This window comes from Pseudorasbora parva, chromosome 5, assembly GCF_024679245.1.
Source record: "Pseudorasbora parva isolate DD20220531a chromosome 5, ASM2467924v1, whole genome shotgun sequence".
Taxonomy (NCBI): Eukaryota; Metazoa; Chordata; class Actinopteri; order Cypriniformes; family Gobionidae; genus Pseudorasbora; species Pseudorasbora parva.
The window spans coordinates 52,963,468-52,987,595 of record NC_090176.1 but is presented as its reverse complement, the minus strand read 5'-3'; the positions used below and the strand labels follow the sequence as shown (position 1 = coordinate 52,987,595).

At 41.9% G+C, this 24,128-nt stretch overlaps 1 protein-coding gene across 2 annotated transcripts in view; it reads right to left on the bottom strand.

The window, feature by feature from the left end:
• The window catches only part of mid1 (midline 1), a 54,589-nt gene that overhangs the window by 24,240 nt on the left and 6,221 nt on the right, over positions 1 to 24,128 (bottom strand). Inside the window, exons 1-2 of one of the 2 annotated variants that reach the window (XM_067445140.1) lie at positions 15,261 to 15,462; positions 2,788 to 3,464 (exon numbers count right to left, since the gene is read on the bottom strand). In XM_067445140.1, coding sequence (XP_067301241.1) covers positions 2,788 to 3,411 — 624 coding nt within the window. In that variant the 5' untranslated portion in view covers positions 3,412 to 3,464; positions 15,261 to 15,462. Of the gene's footprint in view, positions 1 to 2,787; positions 3,465 to 15,260; positions 15,463 to 24,128 lie in introns of those variants that run through there. The other variant, XM_067445141.1, reaches the window with a different exon arrangement.

Genomic DNA, 24,128 nt, shown 5'->3' with positions numbered 1-24,128 from the left:
ATCTTTCCGCGTCGCCAAATCAGCTGACTCTGCGTCTCATCTCGTGACATTACGTCCGGTTTTTGGTCCGTCTACATGTCTTTGGTCCGTGTTGCGTTCATATATCAGTCGAACCGCACTACAGTTCGTTTGGAAACGGGCCGAGACTCATCTTTATAGCGCTCTCGGTCCGCTGGTTTGGTTCGGATGGCAGCGTTCACATGTGTTCAAATGAACTGCACTAACCGAGCAATCGCACCAGGGGTCGCTTTAATCCAACCACACATGACCAGTGTGAACCCGTAAGGCCCGTTCACACTGGACGCGTTTTTGACGTGCGAATAATTCACGCGATGGTTTTATTTTTTGATCAGCTGTGTGTGTAATGAGCTTCCACACCGAACGCGAATGTGCTGCGGCGAAAAAACAGCATTTATTTTTTGCGTTTCAATGTCGATTTTTTTTTTTACTCTAGCGGCGACAAAAACGGCTTCAACCAATCACACACAAGGAAACAAAGGAGACGAAATGTCCAGTTGATGTCACAAGCTATTCACTCAACATCAGCCTTGGCCAGGCGTGGCGTTTCTCAGGAGATTAACCAACTTTCAATCATCTTTATTTATATCGCTCTTCACCAACGCCGATTGTGTCAGAGCAGCTTCAGTGTATGGGCTCAAAATCCCGCCAATTGAATTGCAGTCAAGCATAAAAAAATAATAAGCACGAATCAAAATTTTAAAAACACATGTGAAAATATAACGCACAAAACTGAAAAATCAATGCCGAATCACAAACAATGCGGTCATAGAAATACAAATAATAAGAGTGAGTCAAACATTTAAACAAGTTTAAAATGATATAGCTCAAAACTGAATCATGAATTCAAAATGATCTGAGTCGCACACAAAATCATGTTTTCTGCTCTTATCTTCATGTTTTGTATGTCTGTGCTCTTTTCTCCTTTGCTCTTGTTTCCACATTCTGCGCTTGCGTTTCCAAATGTTGCAGTTTGAGTTTCATGTAAATCAGGGGCGGGTCTTAGCATCACCATTGGTCCACTAGCTCTAGATGGACAGCTCATCCCGTAGCCAATCAGTCGAAGAGGGAAGCTGACGTCACAGAGACTCGTCTCGTGCCGCTCAGTTCAGCCAGCCGCTGTTGACTTCAGCCTCGAGTATAACGCGCTCTCTATCACTGTATCGGCAAGGAAAGGCATTATTTTATTGTTATGAATATAATCTTAGGAATCTATTATTTTTTATAGATGTTTTAGGGGGGTCAAATGATCATGGCTGGGTGCTTTTGCTGCCTTCACATGCTCTCGGAGTTTCCTAGGTAAAAATTGCACATTTTGAAACTTGAATGCAATGATCTCCTAATCACGGCTTCAGAAGTCAGAATTCTAAAAATGTCTGATAGCATATGAAGGCAGCATTACTGACGCTTGGCTGGCCGCTCAGTTCAACTACAGAAAGCATTCTCTTAAACCTATTTAAATAAAAGGGTTATTGAGCTGTTTACACTGTCCTATACAATAAACGAGTATATACAGCGACAGGAAATAAAAATGAATGAAGTACAAACTCTGTTTTCATTTTTATATACTCATTTAAATGAATAGGCCTATTCCAGTTTCATTAATGGCATATGCACTGAAATTACATAGTCATTACTCAGAATTTACACAAAAATTATATGAATTTATATGTAGATTTTGTTAATTTTTCCCTGTGACACACTGATTTAATGACAGAGATTCAGTACTTCCTCCACCACTGGTGTTGGAGAACTCGGCTGGCTGAACTGGCCAAGCACCCAGCCATGTAAATAAAATAATAGATTCCTAAGATTATATTCATAACAATAAAATAATGCCTTTCCTTGCCGATACAGTGATAGAGAGCGCGTTATACTCGAGGCTGAAGTCAACAGCGGCTGGCTGAACTGAGCGGCACGAGACGAGTCTCTGTGACGTCAGCTTCCCTCTTCGACTGATTGGCTACGGGATGAGCTGTCCATCTAGAGCTAGTGGACCAATGGTGATGCTAAGACCCGCCCCTGATTTACATGAAACTCAAACTGCAACATTTGGAAACGCAAGCGCAGAATGTGGAAACAAGAGCAAAGGAGAAAAGAGCACAGACATACAAAACATGAAGATAAGAGCAGAAAACATGATTTTGTGTGCGACTCAGATCATTTTGAATTCATGATTCAGTTTTGAGTTATATCATTTTAAACTTGTTTAAATGTTTGACTCACTCTTATTATTTGTATTTCTATGACCGCATTGTTTGTGATTCGGCATTGATTTTTCAGTTTTGTGCGTTATATTTTCACATGTGTTTTTAAAATTTTGATTCGTGCTTATTATTTTTTTATGCTTGACTGCAATTCAATTGGCGGGATTTTGAGCCCATATCAGTGATAAACAGGACAATACTGCAGCAGAATTAGATTGGGCTGTACAGTCGTTCTGGAGTAAACAGTGATGTTATCAGCTTATTTTAATTTATCATAGAGAGACAATGTTGGCAGATCAGTATTATAGTTTATAGAATTAAATAAGACCGAAATCATACATTTTATCTGTATATTTAGTTGAATAAGTTTGATCATAATGTTAGTGTCCCCAACTGAGCAAGCCAAGCCAAAGGCGACAGACATTTACGTATATCACTTTTTTTTTTTAAACGACAACCTTGATTGGTTAACGTTGATAGGGTCAACCATCGGTCAAACATCCCTACTTTAGGCACGCTAGTATTTTCCCCCACCAAAAATGTTTTTAAGCCAGTTAATTACCTTGAGCTTGTCGAATCTTTCTCCCAGCGCCGCCACCTGATGCTCGCGGTGAAGGCCGACCAGTTTGCACAGAGAGCAGATGAGCTGCTCATCCGTCACACAGTACATGTTAACCTTTTCCTCTCCATGCTCCGGACAGGCCAAACCTCGCAGCCGCGAATCAGGCACGGGCTCCGTCAGCCGGTGGCCCGTAAAGGGCTTCTTATTTGGGTGAGTGGCCCTCAGGCACTCCTGGCAGTAGGAGACCTCGCAGGTCACGCAGGTCTTCACCGCCTCCTGCGGCGGATCCTGCTCGCAAAACTGGCACTGCACTGAACTCATGCCAGATCTGGCATCCACGATCTCGGTCGGAGAAGCCTTTTGGAAGCGCTCGATGATGTTCTGGAGGGTGAGGTTCCGCTTGAGCCCGTCTAGGCCCTGCTGGTCCAGGGAGATGGCATATCGGCAGGTGGGGCACTGGAAGGCGGAGCAGGGTGTGCCAGATTCGTCCGGTGGGCTGCGATGGGACACCAGGATTCGGTGAGCGCAGCTGAAGCACAGGCTGTGGGCGCAGGGCAGCAGAAGAGGGTCCTCGAAGAGCTCCAGGCAGATTGGGCACGTCAGCTCCGACTCCAGAGTGTCCATCTTCAGTGAAGAGATGGGGACGTCTGCCAAACCCAGGGAAGCCGGACAGCCGTCTGCCGACACACACACATTACACTTTTACACTGCACAAAATGCTCTTCTTACTCAGTATTTTTGTCTTCTTTCTAGTCTAAATATCTAACAATTCTTAAATCAACATGCATTTACTAGATCAGTTAAATCAAAATTTTCCTTGTTTTCGTAAAAATAAAATCAACATTGCCAACATCAAAATGCCAATCTACCAATGGGATGAGAAAAATTATCTTGTTTCTCGTTTCTGTCCCAAACAGAAATAAGATTATTTTTGGACCCGTGTTATATTAGGTGGCCTTAACTACTATGTACTAACATCTGAATTAATCATTTGATACAGCGCGCTTATCCGCTTGTTAAGTAAGGAGCGCCGTTTCTGGGTCCAAGCCTCAACTCGTTTCACTTGAGAAGGCCATCGACGGCCGTATATGAGCGCTATTTTTTCATATTAAACATCAAACAATTAAAAAAGTTAAACATTTTAAATACTTACAGTCTACACAACAGTCTCTGTGGTCACAGCGTTACAGACATTAATATTTCACCGATTTATAAAAGATGAATCACTGTCTGGCCATCTGGAATTTTGGTTTGGAGAAAAAGGCTATTATTAAAACTTTTGTTGTAGTGTTACACCAGATTGTGTGTGTATTAGCACCGTTTGTAGTTTTTCTTGTGGTATAAGATAGAGTGTTTGGACCCGGAAGCGCTGCGGCGTGACGTCAGCCTTAACAACCGGATTGTGTATATACATGTTTTTACACTGTACTTGCATTTTTTAAATAACCTGCATATAATTACGTCTGTAATTAACTTCTGTAGTTACATTTATAATTACACTTTTGGCTGTTCCCTTACACCTAACCCTACCCTTAAACTCACACACACACACACCTGTGCCTAACTCTACCCTTAAACTCACACACACACACACCTGTGCCTAACTCTACCCTTAAACTCACACACACACACACCTGTCCCTAACTCTACCCTTAAACTCACACACACACACACACCTGACCCTAACCCTACCCTTAAACTCACACACACACACACACCTGACCCTAACCCTACCCTTAAACTCACACACACACACACACCTGACCCTAACTCTACCCTTAAACTCACACACACACACACACCTGACCCTAACCCTACCCTTAAACTCACACACACACACACACCTGACCCTAACTCTACCCTTAAACTCACACACACACACACCTGACCCTAACCCTACCCTTAAACTTACACACACACACACCTGACCCTAACCCTACCCTTAAACTCACACACACACACACCTGACCCTAACTCTACCCTTAAACTCACACACACACACACACCTGTCCCTAACTCTACCCTTAAACTCACACACACACACACACCTGACCCTAACTCTACCCTTAAACTCACACACACACACACCTGACCCTAACCCTACCCTTAAACTTACACACACACACACCTGACCCTAACCCTACCCTTAAACTCACACACACACACCTGACCCTAACCCTACCCTTAAACTCAAACACACACACACCTGACCCTAACTCTACCCTTAAACTCACACACACACACACCTGACCCTAACCCTACCCTTAAACTTACACACACACACACCTGACCCTAACCCTACCCTTAAACTCACACACACACACCTGACCCTAACCCAACCCTTAAACTCACACACTCACACACACACACACACACACACCTGACCCTAACCCAACCCTTAAACTCACACACACACACACCTGACCCTAACCCTACCCTTAAACTCACACACACACACACCTGACCCTAACCCAACCCTTAAACTCACACACACACACACCACACCTGACCCTAACTCTACCCTTAAACTCACACACACACCACACCTGTCCCTAACCCTACCCTTAAACTCACACACACACCACACCTGTGCCTAACTCTACCCTTAAACTCACACACACACCACACCTGTCCCTAACCCAACCCTTAAACTCACACACACACACACACCTGTGCCTAACTCTACCCTTAAACTCACACACACACCACACCTGTCCCTAACCCTACCCTTAAACTCACACACACACACACACACCTGACCCTAACCCTACCCTTAAACTCACACACACACACACCTGACCCTAACCCTACCCTTAAACTCACACACACACACCACACCTGACCCTAACCCAACCCTTAAACTCACACACACACACACCTGACCCTAACCCAACCCTTAAACTCACACACACACACCACACCTGACCCTAACCCAACCCTTAAACTCACACACACACACACCTGACCCTAACCCAACCCTTAAACTCACACACACACACCACACCTGACCCTAACTCTACCCTTAAACTCACACACACACCACACCTGTCCCTAACCCTACCCTTAAACTCACACACACACCACACCTGTGCCTAACTCTACCCTTAAACTCACACACACACACACACCTGACCCTGACCCTACCCTTAAACTCACACACACACCTGACCCTAACTCTACCCTTAAACTCACACACACACCACACCTGTCCCTAACCCAACCCTTAAACTCACACACACACACCACACCTGACCCTAACTCTACCCTTAAACTCACACACACACCACACCTGTCCCTAACCCTACCCTTAAACTCACACACACACACACCTGACCCTAACCCTACCCTTAAACTCACACACACACACACCTGACCCTAACCCAACCCTTAAACTCACACACACACACACACCTGTGCCTAACTCTACCCTTAAACTCACACACACACACACACCTGACCCTGACCCTACCCTTAAACTCACACACACACACACACCTGACCCTAACCCTACCCTTAAACTCACACACACACACACACCTGACCCTAACCCTACCCTTAAACTCACACACACACACACCTGACCCTAACCCTACCCTTAAACTCACACACACACACACCTGACCCTAACCCAACCCTTAAACTCACACACACACACACACCTGTGCCTAACTCTACCCTTAAACTCACACACACACCACACCTGTCCCTAACCCAACCCTTAAACTCACACACACACACACACCTGTGCCTAACTCTACCCTTAAACTCACACACACACACACACCTGACCCTGACCCTACCCTTAAACTCACACACACACCTGACCCTAACTCTACCCTTAAACTCACACACACACCACACCTGTCCCTAACCCAACCCTTAAACTCACACACACACACCACACCTGACCCTAACTCTACCCTTAAACTCACACACACACCACACCTGTCCCTAACCCTACCCTTAAACTCACACACACACACACCTGACCCTAACCCTACCCTTAAACTCACACACACACACACCTGACCCTAACCCTACCCTTAAACTCACACACACACACACACACACCTGACCCTAACCCAACCCTTAAACTCACACACACACACACACACCTGTGCCTAACTCTACCCTTAAACTCACACACACACACACACACACCTGACCCTAACTCTACCCTTAAACTCACACACACACACACACCTAACCCTAACCCTACCCTTAAACTCACACACACACACACACACACACACCTAACCCTACCCTTAAACTCACACACACACCACACCTGACCCTACCCTTAAACTCACACACACACACACACCTGACCCTAACCCAACCCTTAAACTCACACACACACACCACACCTGACCCTAACTCTACCCTTAAACTCACACACACACCACACCTGTCCCTAACCCTACCCTTAAACTCACACACACACCACACCTGTGCCTAACTCTACCCTTAAACTCACACACACACCACACCTGTCCCTAACCCAACCCTTAAACTCACACACACACACACACCTGTGCCTAACTCTACCCTTAAACTCACACACACACCACACCTGTCCCTAACCCTACCCTTAAACTCACACACACACACACACACCTGACCCTAACCCTACCCTTAAACTCACACACACACACACCTGACCCTAACCCTACCCTTAAACTCACACACACACACCACACCTGACCCTAACCCAACCCTTAAACTCACACACACACACACCTGACCCTAACCCAACCCTTAAACTCACACACACACACCACACCTGACCCTAACCCAACCCTTAAACTCACACACACACACACCTGACCCTAACCCAACCCTTAAACTCACACACACACACCACACCTGACCCTAACTCTACCCTTAAACTCACACACACACCACACCTGTCCCTAACCCTACCCTTAAACTCACACACACACCACACCTGTGCCTAACTCTACCCTTAAACTCACACACACACACACACCTGACCCTGACCCTACCCTTAAACTCACACACACACCTGACCCTAACTCTACCCTTAAACTCACACACACACCACACCTGTCCCTAACCCAACCCTTAAACTCACACACACACACCACACCTGACCCTAACTCTACCCTTAAACTCACACACACACCACACCTGTCCCTAACCCTACCCTTAAACTCACACACACACACACCTGACCCTAACCCTACCCTTAAACTCACACACACACACACCTGACCCTAACCCAACCCTTAAACTCACACACACACACACACCTGTGCCTAACTCTACCCTTAAACTCACACACACACACACACCTGACCCTGACCCTACCCTTAAACTCACACACACACACACACCTGACCCTAACCCTACCCTTAAACTCACACACACACACACACCTGACCCTAACCCTACCCTTAAACTCACACACACACACACCTGACCCTAACCCTACCCTTAAACTCACACACACACACACCTGACCCTAACCCAACCCTTAAACTCACACACACACACACACCTGTGCCTAACTCTACCCTTAAACTCACACACACACCACACCTGTCCCTAACCCAACCCTTAAACTCACACACACACACACACCTGTGCCTAACTCTACCCTTAAACTCACACACACACACACACCTGACCCTGACCCTACCCTTAAACTCACACACACACCTGACCCTAACTCTACCCTTAAACTCACACACACACCACACCTGTCCCTAACCCAACCCTTAAACTCACACACACACACCACACCTGACCCTAACTCTACCCTTAAACTCACACACACACCACACCTGTCCCTAACCCTACCCTTAAACTCACACACACACACACCTGACCCTAACCCTACCCTTAAACTCACACACACACACACCTGACCCTAACCCTACCCTTAAACTCACACACACACACACACACACCTGACCCTAACCCAACCCTTAAACTCACACACACACACACACCTGTGCCTAACTCTACCCTTAAACTCACACACACACACACACACACCTGACCCTAACTCTACCCTTAAACTCACACACACACACACACCTAACCCTAACCCTACCCTTAAACTCACACACACACACACACACACACACCTAACCCTACCCTTAAACTCACACACACACCACACCTGACCCTACCCTTAAACTCACACACACACACACACCTGACCCTAACCCTACCCTTAAACTCACACACACACACACACACACACCTGACCCTGACCCTACCCTTAAACTCACACACACACACACCTGACCCTGACCCTACCCTTAAACTCACTCACACACACACACCTGACCCTACCCTTAAACTCACTCACACACACACACCTGACCCTACCCTTAAACTCACACACACACACACACACCTGACCCTGACCCTACCCTTAAACTCACACACACACACACCTGACCCTTACCCTACCCTTAAACTCACACACACACACACACCTGACCCTGACCCTACCCTTAAACTCACACACACACACACACCTGACCCAACCCTTAAACTCACACACACACACACCTGACCCTGACCCTACCCTTAAACTCTCACACACACACACACACACCTGACCCTGACCCTACCCTTAAACTCACACACACACACACACCTGACCCTACCCTTAAACTCACACACACACACACACCTGACCCTGACCCTACCCTTAAACTCACACACACACACACCTGACCCTTACCCTACCCTTAAACTCACACACACACACACACCTGACCCTGACCCTACCCTTAAACTCACACACACACACACCTGACCCAACCCTTAAACTCACACACACACACACCTGACCCTGACCCTACCCTTAAACTCTCACACACACACACACACACCTGACCCTGACCCTACCCTTAAACTCACACACACACACACACACCTGACCCTACCCTTAAACTCACACACACACACACCTGACCCTGACCCTACCCTTAAACTCACTCACACACACACACCTGACCCTAACTCTACCCTTAAACTCACACACACACACACCTGACCCTGACCCTACCCTTAAACTCTCACACACACACACACACACCTGACCCTGACCCTACCCTTAAACTCACACACACACACACACCTGACCCTACCCTTAAACTCACACACACACACACACCTGACCCTGACCCTACCCTTAAACTCACACACACACACACCTGACCCTTACCCTACCCTTAAACTCACACACACACACACACCTGACCCTGACCCTACCCTTAAACTCACACACACACACACCTGACCCAACCCTTAAACTCACACACACACACACCTGACCCTGACCCTACCCTTAAACTCTCACACACACACACACACACCTGACCCTGACCCTACCCTTAAACTCACACACACACACACACCTGACCCTACCCTTAAACTCACACACACACACACACCTGACCCTGACCCTACCCTTAAACTCACACACACACACACCTGACCCTTACCCTACCCTTAAACTCACACACACACACACACCTGACCCTGACCCTACCCTTAAACTCACACACACACACACCTGACCCAACCCTTAAACTCACACACACACACACCTGACCCTGACCCTACCCTTAAACTCTCACACACACACACACACACCTGACCCTGACCCTACCCTTAAACTCACACACACACACACACACCTGACCCTACCCTTAAACTCACACACACACACACCTGACCCTGACCCTACCCTTAAACTCACTCACACACACACACCTGACCCTAACTCTACCCTTAAACTCACACACACACACACCTGACCCTGACCCTACCCTTAAACTCACACACACACCTGACCCTACCCTTAAACTCACACACACACACACCTGACCCTGACCCTACCCTTAAACTCACTCACACACACCACACCTGACCCTAACTCTACCCTTAAACTCCCTCACACACACACACCTGTGCTTAATTTTACCCGTATATCCCACCTCAATATCAGCAAAAGTGTTTTGCAATACAATATGAACACAGTACATTGTACTCATTTTTTAATGTAAGTACTTAAGGCCAGATAATATAAAGTGGGGCCGTACTTTTCTCACCCCATTGGCAGATTATTTATCTTATTTTAAGCAAAAACTCTCTTCATTTTGAGTTATTTTCCCCAAAACAAGACAATTACTTTTGCTTGTCTAGTAAATACTTCTTGTTTTAAGAATTTTTAGATGTTTGGACTAGAAACAAGACAAAAATACTGAGTAAGAAAAGCTTTTTTTGCAGTGTGTGTTTTATAAAAAAACGAAATCCTGATTTTTGTGGGCATTTTTGAGACAGTGCTGTGTTGCTTTTGAACCCGGCAGCACATAAAACAATAAATCACATAAAGAAGTTATTGATTGCATTTGATTTTAAGCAGCAAGTTTTACATCACATCACATCACATCACATTAATGATGTTAAATCAGACAATGCACCAGTTAAACCAAGTCCAAGATAAGACCAAAACCTTCACAAAATGGTCTTAAGACCGGCCTCGATTACTACAACACTAAGGAATAAACCACACTTTACTGTATATTCACACGGAGAACAGATGATCTACACTGGAGGAATATTTCACTGCTTTAATATGGAGTTATGATTGCTGAGACCTCCGGTTTTTGAGCGGTGGTGTATTCCGCCTCACATAACACTCAAAGCTTTCATGACTCATTAATATTTGATTATCATAAGCTGTAGGAAAAGCAAAAGAGAGAGATCTTTATTCTGGAACTCTCTCCAGTGTTCCTCCGGAGTTAAAGCGTTTCGGAAGAGAGCTCAACATTTCTCATTAAATCTTACTGGACGGATCAGTCCAATAAAGACCGATTAAAGGGTTAGTTCAGCCAGTAATGTGCATTGTGTGATTAATTCCTCCTGTGGTTGGCCACCCGTCAGACCTCCGCTCATCTTCACACACAGATGAAGATATTAGTGTTGAAATCCGATGGCTCAGAAAGGCCTTCATTGACACCAATGTCATTTCCTCTCTCAAGACCCATAAAGGCACTAAAGACGTCGTTACAAAGCCCATCTCACTACAGCGGCTCTACAATCATTGATGAAGAGGCCAGAATAGAGTTAGTGCGCAAAAACACTAAATAACGACTTATATAGTGATGGCCGATTTCAGAACAAAGCTTCGAACCGTTATGAGTCAGTGAATCGACTCATGATTCGAACCGTTATGAGTCAGTGAATCGACTCATGATTCGAACCGTTATGAGTCAGTGAATCGACTCATGATTCGGATCACGAGTCAATCTGCTGAAATCACGAGACTTTGGCGATCCGAATCATGAGCCGATTCACTGACTCATAACGGTTCGAATCATGAGTCGATTCACTGACTCATAACGGTTCGAAGCTTTGTTCTGAAATCGGCCATCTCTATATAAGTCGTTATTTAGTGTTTTTGCGCACTAACTCTATTCTGGCCTCTTCATCAATGATTGTAGAGCCGCTGTAGTGAGATGGGCTTTGTAACGACGTCTTTAGTGCCTTTATGGGTCTTGAGAGAGGAAATGACATTGGTTTTGCCACATTAAGCACCACTAACATTTTCTTCAGGAAATGTACATTAATTAGCAACCTTTTAAATCCCATAATAAAAGGGCACATTAAAAATTACCCCAACTTTTGAACCGATTATCTCTAGCGGGAGCAAACCTAAAATGTTCACCTAAAACTCCTCTAGCATTGTGGAGTAAAAAAAAAAGTTGAGATATTACAAACAACAAAAACCTAACTTTGAAGAAACCAACTTTATCATTTTTGGAGCACTTTAACTTGTGTAGTTTTATTTCCCACATGGGAATGCTGGGAGAAACGCCTGAAATAAGCTGATACTTCCTGAAGTGTTAAACGGCCGTGAAAGCGAACACAGTGAATATTCGCACTAGGGCTGTGCAATATATCGAAATTATCGAAATGTACATATCGCAATGGCTCGCAATATCTGAATGATTTTAACAGGCTACTTCAACATTGTGAAAGTGTCCACTTTAGGTCACACATTGGGCTGAAGATAGACTGGGCACATTACTGTTACTTATGGGACTTGCTTGACGTTAAAAAGAGTTATTAGACGCAGTAATTTGCGAAAAACAATCATTTGCAGTCTCGCGCTCCTTGACACACGCACCGAAACGTGAACAATTTGTGACACAAATGTCACTTTCAGAAGTTGTAGCGATGCTTTCTTTTCCCAGAAAGAATATGAAACACAAATGGTTTCATTCTCAGTTTTTTAAATAATTATTTTAATATAATTGAAATAGATTTTACACACTAATTGCAATATCGTATCGCATATCGCATTATTTAATAAGATATCGCCAGTGTTGGGTAAGTTACTCTAAAAAAGTACTAGTTACGAATTACATCTTCAATAGTGTAATAAGATTACTGCACAAATTACTCTCTCCAAAAAGTATTTAATTACTAATTACTTTCTAAATCCTATATCAACCTCAAGTTAAGCGATTCAAGGTTAGACATGAAACGGCTCTTTTAATTCATTCAAATAAATAATATAAAAATACATAAATTACTCTTATTAACTGACCAAAGTATTACAAATGTGAGGAGACATAAAAACATGCATTTTAAAGTTAGACTTTAAATGTTGATGTTAAGTCCACTATTGTATTATATATAATTATATTTAGTATTTACATCAGAAGTAACTGTAATTAAATTACCGAAAAAACAAGAGTAATCCCTTACTTTACTTTTTCAAGGGAAAAGTAATTAAAGTACAGTAACTAATTACTTATTAACTAATAACACCCAACACTGGATATCGCATGCTTCTTCAATATCGCACAGCCCCATTCGCACACGTCATTAGAGCCAGGCCCGTTTGCATTGTGCTTCTGATTGTGTAATATTATAATATGATCTCCTCAGAGAGTGCTCATTGGAGCAGAAGCACACACTAAAGCTTTGTTCCTGAGCAGATGTACGGTTGGCCATCACGCCAAACCCTCTTCATCCACTCATTATGTGTGAACAGAAACTGAAGCTCGTTACTGAAGATGCACTAATTAATGTCGGAGCAACTGGACACAAAAGAACAATTGTTAGAAGTTAATACATATCTGTAGAAATGAGCACAGACACAGTTTGGCTGCTGTAAACAATGACCTTAGTTTGTATGTGAGGAATCTGAAACTAAATAAGTTATTGTAATATTAGTTTTTATGGACAACACATACCTCAACTAGAGCTCCTCGATCAAATTTTAGATTTTGTTCATATTTTTCTATAGTGAGACGAGCATAAATAGTGAATAAAGGCAGAATATGAACCATCTCAGATGTGTATTGACGGAGTAATCTCTGTTCTGTAGAGGAGGCTCAATGACAGTTTCCACCTGAGATCTGGAGCCGGATTACAGGCGTGTAAAGATGACTTCAGAAAGATGGCAGCATCATTATTTTCTTCTCACACAGAGATTGGCAGATCTATTAGTGAAATCTGTTGACTTTATCAATCTGAGTGTCATTATATGCCAACGGTGAGCGCTCAAACATGGGGGATAAGCACTTCTGGAGGCTCTTCGCCTTGAGTTTGCATGCCTGTAACTCCAGAAGTATTAAAGATATCTTAACATCCTTCTAGATTCTGGTTCTTAATAAACATTTCTTTTGGTTTCTCCATTTTAAAGGCCCTCGATGGTTCAGTCCCAGAGATATGGAGATCTCAATGCGGCTCCAGGAGTAAAATGGTCCTAAAGTCATCTTTACACGCCTGTAATCCGGCTCCAGATCTCAGGTGGAAACTGTCATTGAGCCTCCTCAACAACAGAGATTACTCCGTCAATACACATCTGAGGTGGTTCATATTCTGCCTTTATTCACTATTTATGCTCGTCTTACCACAGAGGAAATATTAACAAAAAAAATTAAGATTCGGTCGATTTGAAACGGTATGACCAACTGTAGTCATTATTCACACATATGGCCCTGATTTCAAATGTCACATTTTAAAACATAACCAATAACGCTCAATAATACAATATGATAAATTATACAAATGCATGAGAATTATGTAAAGGTCAAAAAGCAGCTTTGTCCACCTCATTTCCACTCTAAACGAAGCCATCAGATAATCAATCAGAAGTTGAGTTTATCATTATGTGCATTGATCGAAGCATCAGGAGGAACTAATGTTTAACTGTTAAAAAGCAACAGACCAAAAACAATCTTCAGTTACTCTAAGTTAAACACTCATTGACCTGAAAATCGCAGTTTAACAGAACAAAATGTGACTCATTTCCACAGGAATTCACTTTAACTCCGAAGAGCTTCACAAACGCTCGGAGTGCAACAATGCAAGATTTACAGTAAACATGCATGAGGAATATTATCACAGATTAATGACACACACACACACACACACACACACGCATTACGGTACGCAGTTGTTTCACCCACCGATGGATTTCGCGTCGCTTCTCGCTTCACAGCCATTTCAGAACTTCTGTCCAGATTTCACAAAGATTGTTTTACGCGGAAAAAAAGCTCTTGTGCCAGAGCAAGAATTCCAGATGGTTCATTCACCCATAAACACGCTTAATCCAAAGTCACTGCCAGTGTGCGACGCTCAACTCACACACACACACTCACTCACACACACACACACTACAGAGGGAAGTCCGACCCACTTCCACGAGTCGGTTCTTTCGAGCAGTTCGATTCAGTGAATCAGCAATTCAGTGATTCTTTTACGTCATCACGTTACCCACGTAACATCACGGCGTGGCTTTCCTCAAACATCCCAATGTTACCATTTCTCTTTTTAAATATCTGCATATTTCATAAAATATCTTTTAGTTTTAGTTTACATCAACACGCATACATCCTTTTCATTTTGTGATGGTTTTGCATTACAAGAAAGCAAAGTAGTTAATTGAACAGATTATAATTATGAATTCAGAACATAGAAAAAATACTAGAACCACATCTCAGTAAAATTTATTTGCATCTTTCAGATTTTGCACGTTGAAGCATTTCCTAAAATGTGACAATTATACAGCAAATTATCAGCTAAATATTGCATTATTATAAAAAATATCAGTTATCAAAAAACGTGTAGTAAAATATTGTTAAACTGATCCACTCATAATTAACTCTGAGAAACAAAAACAAAACAAAATATATATATATATATATATATATATATATATATATATATATATATATATATATATATATATATATATATATATATATATATTATGACTGCAGTATTTATCCTAATGTTTAAAATAAATAAACTGCAAAAAGGGGAAGAGCTGCTCCTAAAGTTTCGAACCGATTCATGAACCGAGTCATTTAGAGTGCGGTATTGTGATCCGGTTCATGCACGGATTCGACTCAATTGAATGATTCTTTGATGAATTGTACATCACGAACACACAGAGACTCAGAGAGAGAGAGAGAGAGAGAGAGAGAGAGAGAGAGAGAGAGAGAGAGGGGGGGGGGAGACTCAGAGAGACTCAGAGAGAGAGTGAGAGAGAGAGAGAGACTCAGAGAGAGAGAGAGAGAGAGAGAGAGAGAGAGAGAGGGAGACTCAGAGAGACTCAGAGAGAGAGCGAGAGAGAGAGAGAGAGAGAGAGAGAGACTCTAAGTAAAGTCAGCACGACAGGAAAAGCTGCTGATAATTCCAGGAAAAGCGACTCCGCCTTTAAAGAAATGCCGTGGAAAGAGATTAATTCGAGAGAATCCCTCTGTCTGTCTCAATCCGACTCTCTTCTGAGGGACACAGGTCCTGTGTGATGTAAACGATGCCCAATTGGCACTAAGGGGCCTAAAGTGTGCCAAGAAAACATCCCCCACACCATTACACCACCACCACCAGCCTGCACAGTGGGAACAAGGCATGATGGATCCATGTTCTCATTCTGTTTACGCCAAATTCTGACTCTACCATCTGAATGTCTCAACAGAAATCGAGACTCATCAGACCAGGCAACATTTCTCCAGTCTTCAACTGGCCAATTTTGGTCGGCTTGTGCAGATTGTCGCCTCTTTTTCCTATTTGTAGTGGAGATGAGTGGTCCCCGGTGGGGTCTTCTGCTGGTGTAGCCCATCCGCCTCAAGGTTGTGTGTGTTGTGGCTTCACAAATGCTTTGCTGCATACCTCGTGTAGGAGCCATAGTTACTAGTTTATTTAATTTTTTATCAATTTGTTTATTTAAATATAATTTTGTTGTTGTATTATTAATTGTTTATTTCTTTGAGTGTGTGCCCTCTATAGGTGAAGTAAATGTTTAAGAGGATAGGCCACCCCTGACAGGAGGGGGGCGCTGGTGCAAGAGCACACAGTCTTTTGACCGTGCACATGGAGAAAGCCTGAAAGCGGCCTTGCAGTTGTTTGTTTGTTTTATGCTACAATGCATCTTTATTTTGATTTAATAAACCTTAGTTATCGTTAAGAAACATCAACACGCCTCTTGGGTTCAATTCATACTACTTTGCACGCGTCCGAAATATTGCATCATCACCTCTCACAGTGGCCAAGAAACAAGAGACAAAACTGGAAATTTGAAGCTTGTTTTGCCGCTACAAAATGTCAAAAGACTTGCTTTGAAAATGGAATAGGTTTGAGAAGAAGAGGATTCTTAAAACTGAACATGAATGGAGGTTTGAACTGTTTGAGACCACATGGCATTGGAAGCAGCAAACAAAGGAAACTTCTCAAAGAGGTATGTGCTTGTGGAAAAAACATGCTGAGTTAAATTTGAATGTTATTGGAAAGACTTTCAAGTTTGCTGAACTGGATGAAATGATTAATTTGATGGAAGAGTTCAAAGGTTTTAATTAATGTGATTTTTAAAGTGAAAACAAAGGAAATTTGAAAAGTTTGTCTTCGGAAAGAGGAGATTTGCATGTTTGAGACAAAATGGATGAGTCTGATCTAGAGCAATCACCAAGCTCAGCTCAAAAGGACTTGAATGAGGTTGCTGCTCGTTTGAAAGCCTCCAGAGCAGGCAAGATGGCACACCTTACAAGACGAATGAATATTATTAACTCTTTGATGACTGCTGCTGAATATCTTGAAGAAGTAAAGGGAAACATGATGAAGTTCAATGAGATGTTTGTTGAATTCAAATCTCTTCAAGAATCATATGTACAAGTGTTAAGTGAAGAGGACAAAGTTGAAGACCTGAAAACCTGGTATGAACCAAGAATGATCCAAGTTGATATGTTTGTTTCTACTGTTGAGAAGTGGATGTCTACTATTCAAGAACCTGACTCTCAAACTAGTACTCCAGGGTATCTGCAGGTTTTACCAAGTCAAATTTAAGACTTTTTAAGACCTTTTTAAGACCATTATGAATAAAATTTAAGACCTATATTGCGCAATAAAAAAAACATGCATAAGAAATCCAGAATCACTCAATTACTTAAACTTATATTATTTAATTTATTTTAAATTGAACAGTTTTAAGTATTAGTATAAGTATTAGTGAACTTATTATTCATAGCTCAATCCCACCAGGATTAGCATATATATATTAGGGCTGGGCAAAAAAAAAAAAAAAAACAAAAAAAAATCGATTTTTCGATTAATCGGTTTTTAAAATCTGGTTCATTCAGAATCGATTCTCAAAGGACATGAATCGATTGTTTTAAATATTTATTTCCGCTAACATTGAACATAAGCTTAACGTAAATCTATTTACTAGTCTTCTCCACTAGATGTCACCCATTTGCCTTGCGTGATCTTACAAAGGAGCAAGAGGCGCACATCATTTATCCATTCAGTGTTTAAATGGCAGCTTCCGGTGCGGTGTCGCCTTTTATAATGCTAAGGTGAAATGCTGTAGTAATACTAAAAATCTGCGGAACCATTTGATGTGACAACACACACACATAGCCGAGCACACAACTGCTAAAAATAATCACATACACGCGAATGCTTGCCTTGCATTAGGATCAATTAAACTTGAGCAGTCACTTAAGCACGTACGTTAGCCATTATAGACATATTCAAATTATAGTCCATATACAGCGCAGGATCAATAATTCAAACCCTAATAGCTTATACTATAAACAGATTTCCTCTAATAATAGTTAGTCCACAGTCAACTTAAGTCAGTTAAGGTATTGTTGTCTGTTACCACGACAACTACTCACCCATAGACTAAAAAAATTATGAACGCATTTCTCATGTATGAAAAGTAAATTTGTACACATGAGCAGCAAAATCGCAAGAAGCTTGTCGTGTACTGAAAATTGCTATTAAAAAACATCCAATATCCTAGCTTTTTATGTTTTAAAATAAATATATCAAAACATCCATAAAATACTTCTCAGATAATTTTTTTTTAAATAAAGTTGCATCAAAATTGTATTTAACAATTGTATGGATTTGAAATACAGAGATGCGTTCTGTTTTAATGTACTCAGGTGTACCTAAAATAAAAAGTTTTACATACATGATTGTGGCTCTTCATTTCTTTTTAATTACACATTTATGTTCACTGTTCTTTTTTATAAATACCTATAGTATTTGTATTAAATCTATATTCATTTGAGTTGAATCGAAAATCGAATTGAGAATCGAAATTGAATCGATTTGAGGACTTGTGAATCAAAATCGAATCGAATCTGAACATCTGAATCGATACCCAGCCCTAATATATATATATATATATATATATATATATATATATATATATATATATATATATATATATATATATATATATATTATTTTTTGTGGTGGTCACTTTCATACATTTTTATTTTTTCATAACTAGGATGCAACATTAACCATATTATTATGTTAGATGCACAATGATCACACATGGCAATAAAACTAACAAAATGCATGAATCTTGTTTGGTAGGCATATTACAAAAACAAAAAAGGCTGTTCCAGTAGTGCACTATCTATCTTTAATAACACGATCGCTTGGGGTGGGAAATATGACCAACATCTTAAAAATAAACCACAACAATAAGCAATTGCTTAATATAAGTAAAACGTTATTAAGTAATTACGTAATCAAGTAATCGGTCAGTAATAAAATATATACTTATAAACAAATGACAATAGGACAAATAAATACAACATAAAGATGCATACAAAGAGGAACACTCCACTTTTTTTAGAAATAGGGCTTATTCAACTTCTTTTGGATAAACCCCATTTAGATATGTGGGCAAATGCATTTGTCTCAGTGCATGCATTGTTTTAGTTTGGCAGGGTCGCCGCTAGCTTAGCTTAAAATGCATTTCCCCACATATCTAAATGTAGCAAAGTAGAATAAGCCCGATTTCTAAAAAAGTTGGAGTGTTCCTTTAAGTGTAAGTGCTGTTTTCCCCGTTTGTGTTGTTGTTAAGCTAGTTTGCTTTCAATTTGAGAGCTTACTAATGCCCAGATCCAGTACTTACTGACAGTTCCCAAACTTTTTAACTCAAATCAGGATATAGACATATGCATAATGTGTATATTTGATCGTTCAAGAGTAACGTTAGGCTAATGAGCCTAAAAATAACACATTCAATACACTCGCGCGAGCGCTGACAGGCAGCAAACACACGCAGTCTGACATCGGAGTTCGGCGTCTACATCACTGTTATTAACTCTATTTAGTGCAATCGGGTATATTATACTTTTATTTGGTCATTAAGCCAGATGGTGAGAAAGATTCGCCTTCGCGTTCACGATCGCGGAACTGCAAGAACCGTCAGACTCAGCTGAAGAATAAAATCCGTTTTATGCGTCTGTGGGGTGCGATCAGAAAGAGGCTCGTGCCAATAACACGAAGGCTGATTGGCTGCAATACACGTGGCATGCTTGTCTAATTTGTAGTTGTAATAGAGCGAACAATAGTTGGTCTAGCGAAAGAAAGAACTACAAACACCACGGAACAAACACACACACACACACACACGTGCGCGCGTGCTGCGGGAGGCGAGAGCATTTCAATGAGGTAGCGTTACATGGACGTAGGAAAATTAAGACCTGTTTAACATTATTTAAGACCTAGAACGCAGTGCTTCCGCGAATTTAAGACTTTTTAAGGCCTTATATTTTGATTCTGAAATTTAATACTTTTTAAGACTTTTTAAGACTCCGCGGGGACCCTGTACTCAAGTTTATTCTGCTCTAAAAGTGACTGACCAGCTAATTGATGAAGATAACACTTCAGTTGTTGCATCTGTGCGTAGCAGTAGATCTAGCAGATCAAGCAGATCAAGTGTGTCAACATCAGTTTCAGCGCGCATCTGTGCAGAGGCAGAGAGGGCAGCTTTACGTGCCAAAGCCGATGCATTGCAGCAAAAACATGCTATAGAGACAAAAGAAGAAGAACTTAGAAAGATGAAGGAGATGTGGGAAGTTCAAGCTGAAATTGCAGCCAACACAGCAAAAATTGAGTATCTCAAGAATGCTGAAAACCCTGAAACCAATGGAGATGCAGTCACAAAAGATGCTATGAATGTGTATTGTGATGAGGTGATGAATAAGACTCCATCCAGTGCAACAAACACACAAGAGGTGCGTCCAAAGGAGTCCGCTGTTCATGCACAACTCTCTACTGCACCAAGACATTCCTATCCTCAGATTAGCAATGCAATTCATCAATCCACCTCTATGATTGCTGATTCGAAATCATCTGCACAAATCTCTCATACAACTCAAGCAAGACCACTACAAGGTATTCACTCAATGTCATCTAATATCACACAAGTGCCTGATCTTGCTACAGTTCTTCAAAGACAAAACAACTTGACTGACATGCTTGTGAAACAACAACTTCTTTCCACCTTACCAAGAGGAGAAATGCCAATCTTTAATGGAGATATCCTGCAATACAGGTCATTTCTTCACTCTTTTGAACATATCATTGAGAGTAAAACTGATGATAACGCAGACAGGCTGCACTTTCTCATTCAGTACACAAGGGGGCTACCACAGGAGCTCGTAAGAAGTTGCCAACACATGTCACCGAGCAGAGGTTACCAAAAGGCAAAACAGCTATTGAAAGAACACTTTGGTAATGCATTTAGGATTTCATGTGCTTATATTGAGAAAGCACTTTCCTGGCCTTCAATAAAATCAGAAGATCCAAAGGCTTTACAGGCATTTGCACTGTTTCTTAGAAGCTGCTGTAATGGTATGGAAGACTTGGAGTTCATGGAAGAATTAGACACAGTCTCCAATATGAGGAATATTGCCCTCAAGCTCCCATACAAGCTCAGAGAGCGGTGGCGCACGAAGGCATTTGAGTTACAAGAGCAGAGGAGAAACAAGATAAAGATGGTAGATCTTGTCAGTTTCATTGAAAAACAAGCTAACATTGTCTCAGACCCAATTTTTGGGGATATCCAAGACTCAAGCCCAAGTAAAGGAAAGCCTAAAATCTTAGTGAAGCCCAAATCCAAAGGCAGTTTTGCGACCAACGTGCATGTGAACTCACCACAGACCGCTTCTAAAGATTCACAGCCATCATCATGTTGTCTCTACTGTAACAATGGACATGAGTTGATGTCATGCTTGCAGTTTGAAAAGCAGCCACACAGGGAAAAGATAAACTTCATAAGACAGAATGGAATCTGTTTCGGGTGCCTAACCAAAGCAGGACATGTGAGTAAAGACTGCACAAAACAGCTAACCTGCACCGTATGCAACAAACAGCATCCAAGTGTGTTACACATCACACCATTCATATCATCTAAACAAGTGAAGAAAACACCTGTGAGTAGTACACAGGTGTCGCTTCAAGATGGTAAGCATACTGGAGTCAGAAACTCTCAGAGTTACACAGAGTGTTTATTGTCAATTGTACCAGTACAGGTTAAAAGTTCTAAAGGAAGTAAGATACTGCACACATATGCCTTTCTTGATCCTGGCAGCTCTGCAAGCTTCTGCACAGAGGATCTTATGAGGAAACTCAACATTACTGGAAGAAAGACCAATATTCTTCTTCGAACAATGAGCCAGGATAAGTCTGTGCCCTCGTACGTCATCAGTGGGTTGGAAGTCTCTTCATTGGAGGAAAATAACTTTATTCTATTACCAGAAGTCTACACACAGCAGAGCATGCCCGTTGACACCTGTAACATTCCCACAAGGGAAGAGCTGTCTAAATGGCCTTACCTGAGTCAGGTACAATTTCCTAGGATTCCATCCAAGGTGGAGTTGTTGATTGGAAGCAATTCTCCCAAAGCCATTGAACCTTGGAAGGTCCTTAATAGCCAAGGGGATGGACCATATGCAGTTAAGACCCTGTTAGGATGGGTTATTAATGGTCCTCTACAAGGCAAAGGCACAGCAAACAGGGGTAGCTGTGATAATGTTGTTGTTAACAGAATTTCTGTCTCAAACTTGGAAGAAATATTGATGCAACAATACAACCATGATTTTAATGAGCGATCAAGAGAAGACAAGGCTGAAATGTCTGTTGAAGACAAAAGATTCATCATGATTGCAGAAGAGTCAATCAAGTTGAAAGATGGACATTACACTCTTGATCTACCTTTCAGGAAACATGACACAGCGTTGCCTAACAATTATCAAGTGGCAGAACAGAGACTTAAAAGTTTAGAAAGAAAATTCAAAAGGAATGAACAATTCAGAGCAGACTATACTGATTTTCTAACAGAAGTCATAAATAAGGGCTATGCTGAAGTGGTGCCGCAACAAGAGCTGAAAATATCAGATGGTAAATTGTGGTACATCCCACATCATGGTGTATACCATCCGCAAAAGCAGACCATAAGAGTAGTCTTTGACTGTGGTGCTACCTTTCAAGGTAAATCCCTCAACTCAGAACTTCTTCAGGGTCCTGATTTGACCAGCACACTTTTCAATGTCCTCACCAGATTTCGCCAAGAGCCTGTAGCAGTTATGACAGATATCAAGGCCATGTTCCACCAGGTCAGAGTGTCAAGATCGGATGTTGACTTCCTGCGATTCCTCTGGTGGCCAGGTGGTGATGTCAGTATGCCTGCTGTGGAACATCGAATGCTGGTACATCTATTTGGAGCGGTCTCATCCCCCAGTTGTGCTAACTTTGCTCTAAGGCAAACAGCCAAAGATAACAAAGATTGTTTTCGAACTGAGGTAATAAGCACTGTTGAGAACAACTTCTATGTAGATGATTGCTTGAAGTCACTGCCAACAGAGCATGAAGCAGTAGAGCTGGTAAAAGACCTTACATCTCTCTGTCGAAAAGGAGGATTCCACCTCACAAAGTGGGTGAGTAACAGTCGTACTGTTCTTGCACACATTGCAAAGGAAGACAGAGCTTTGAATGTGAAGACACTGGATCTCGACAGGGAAAAG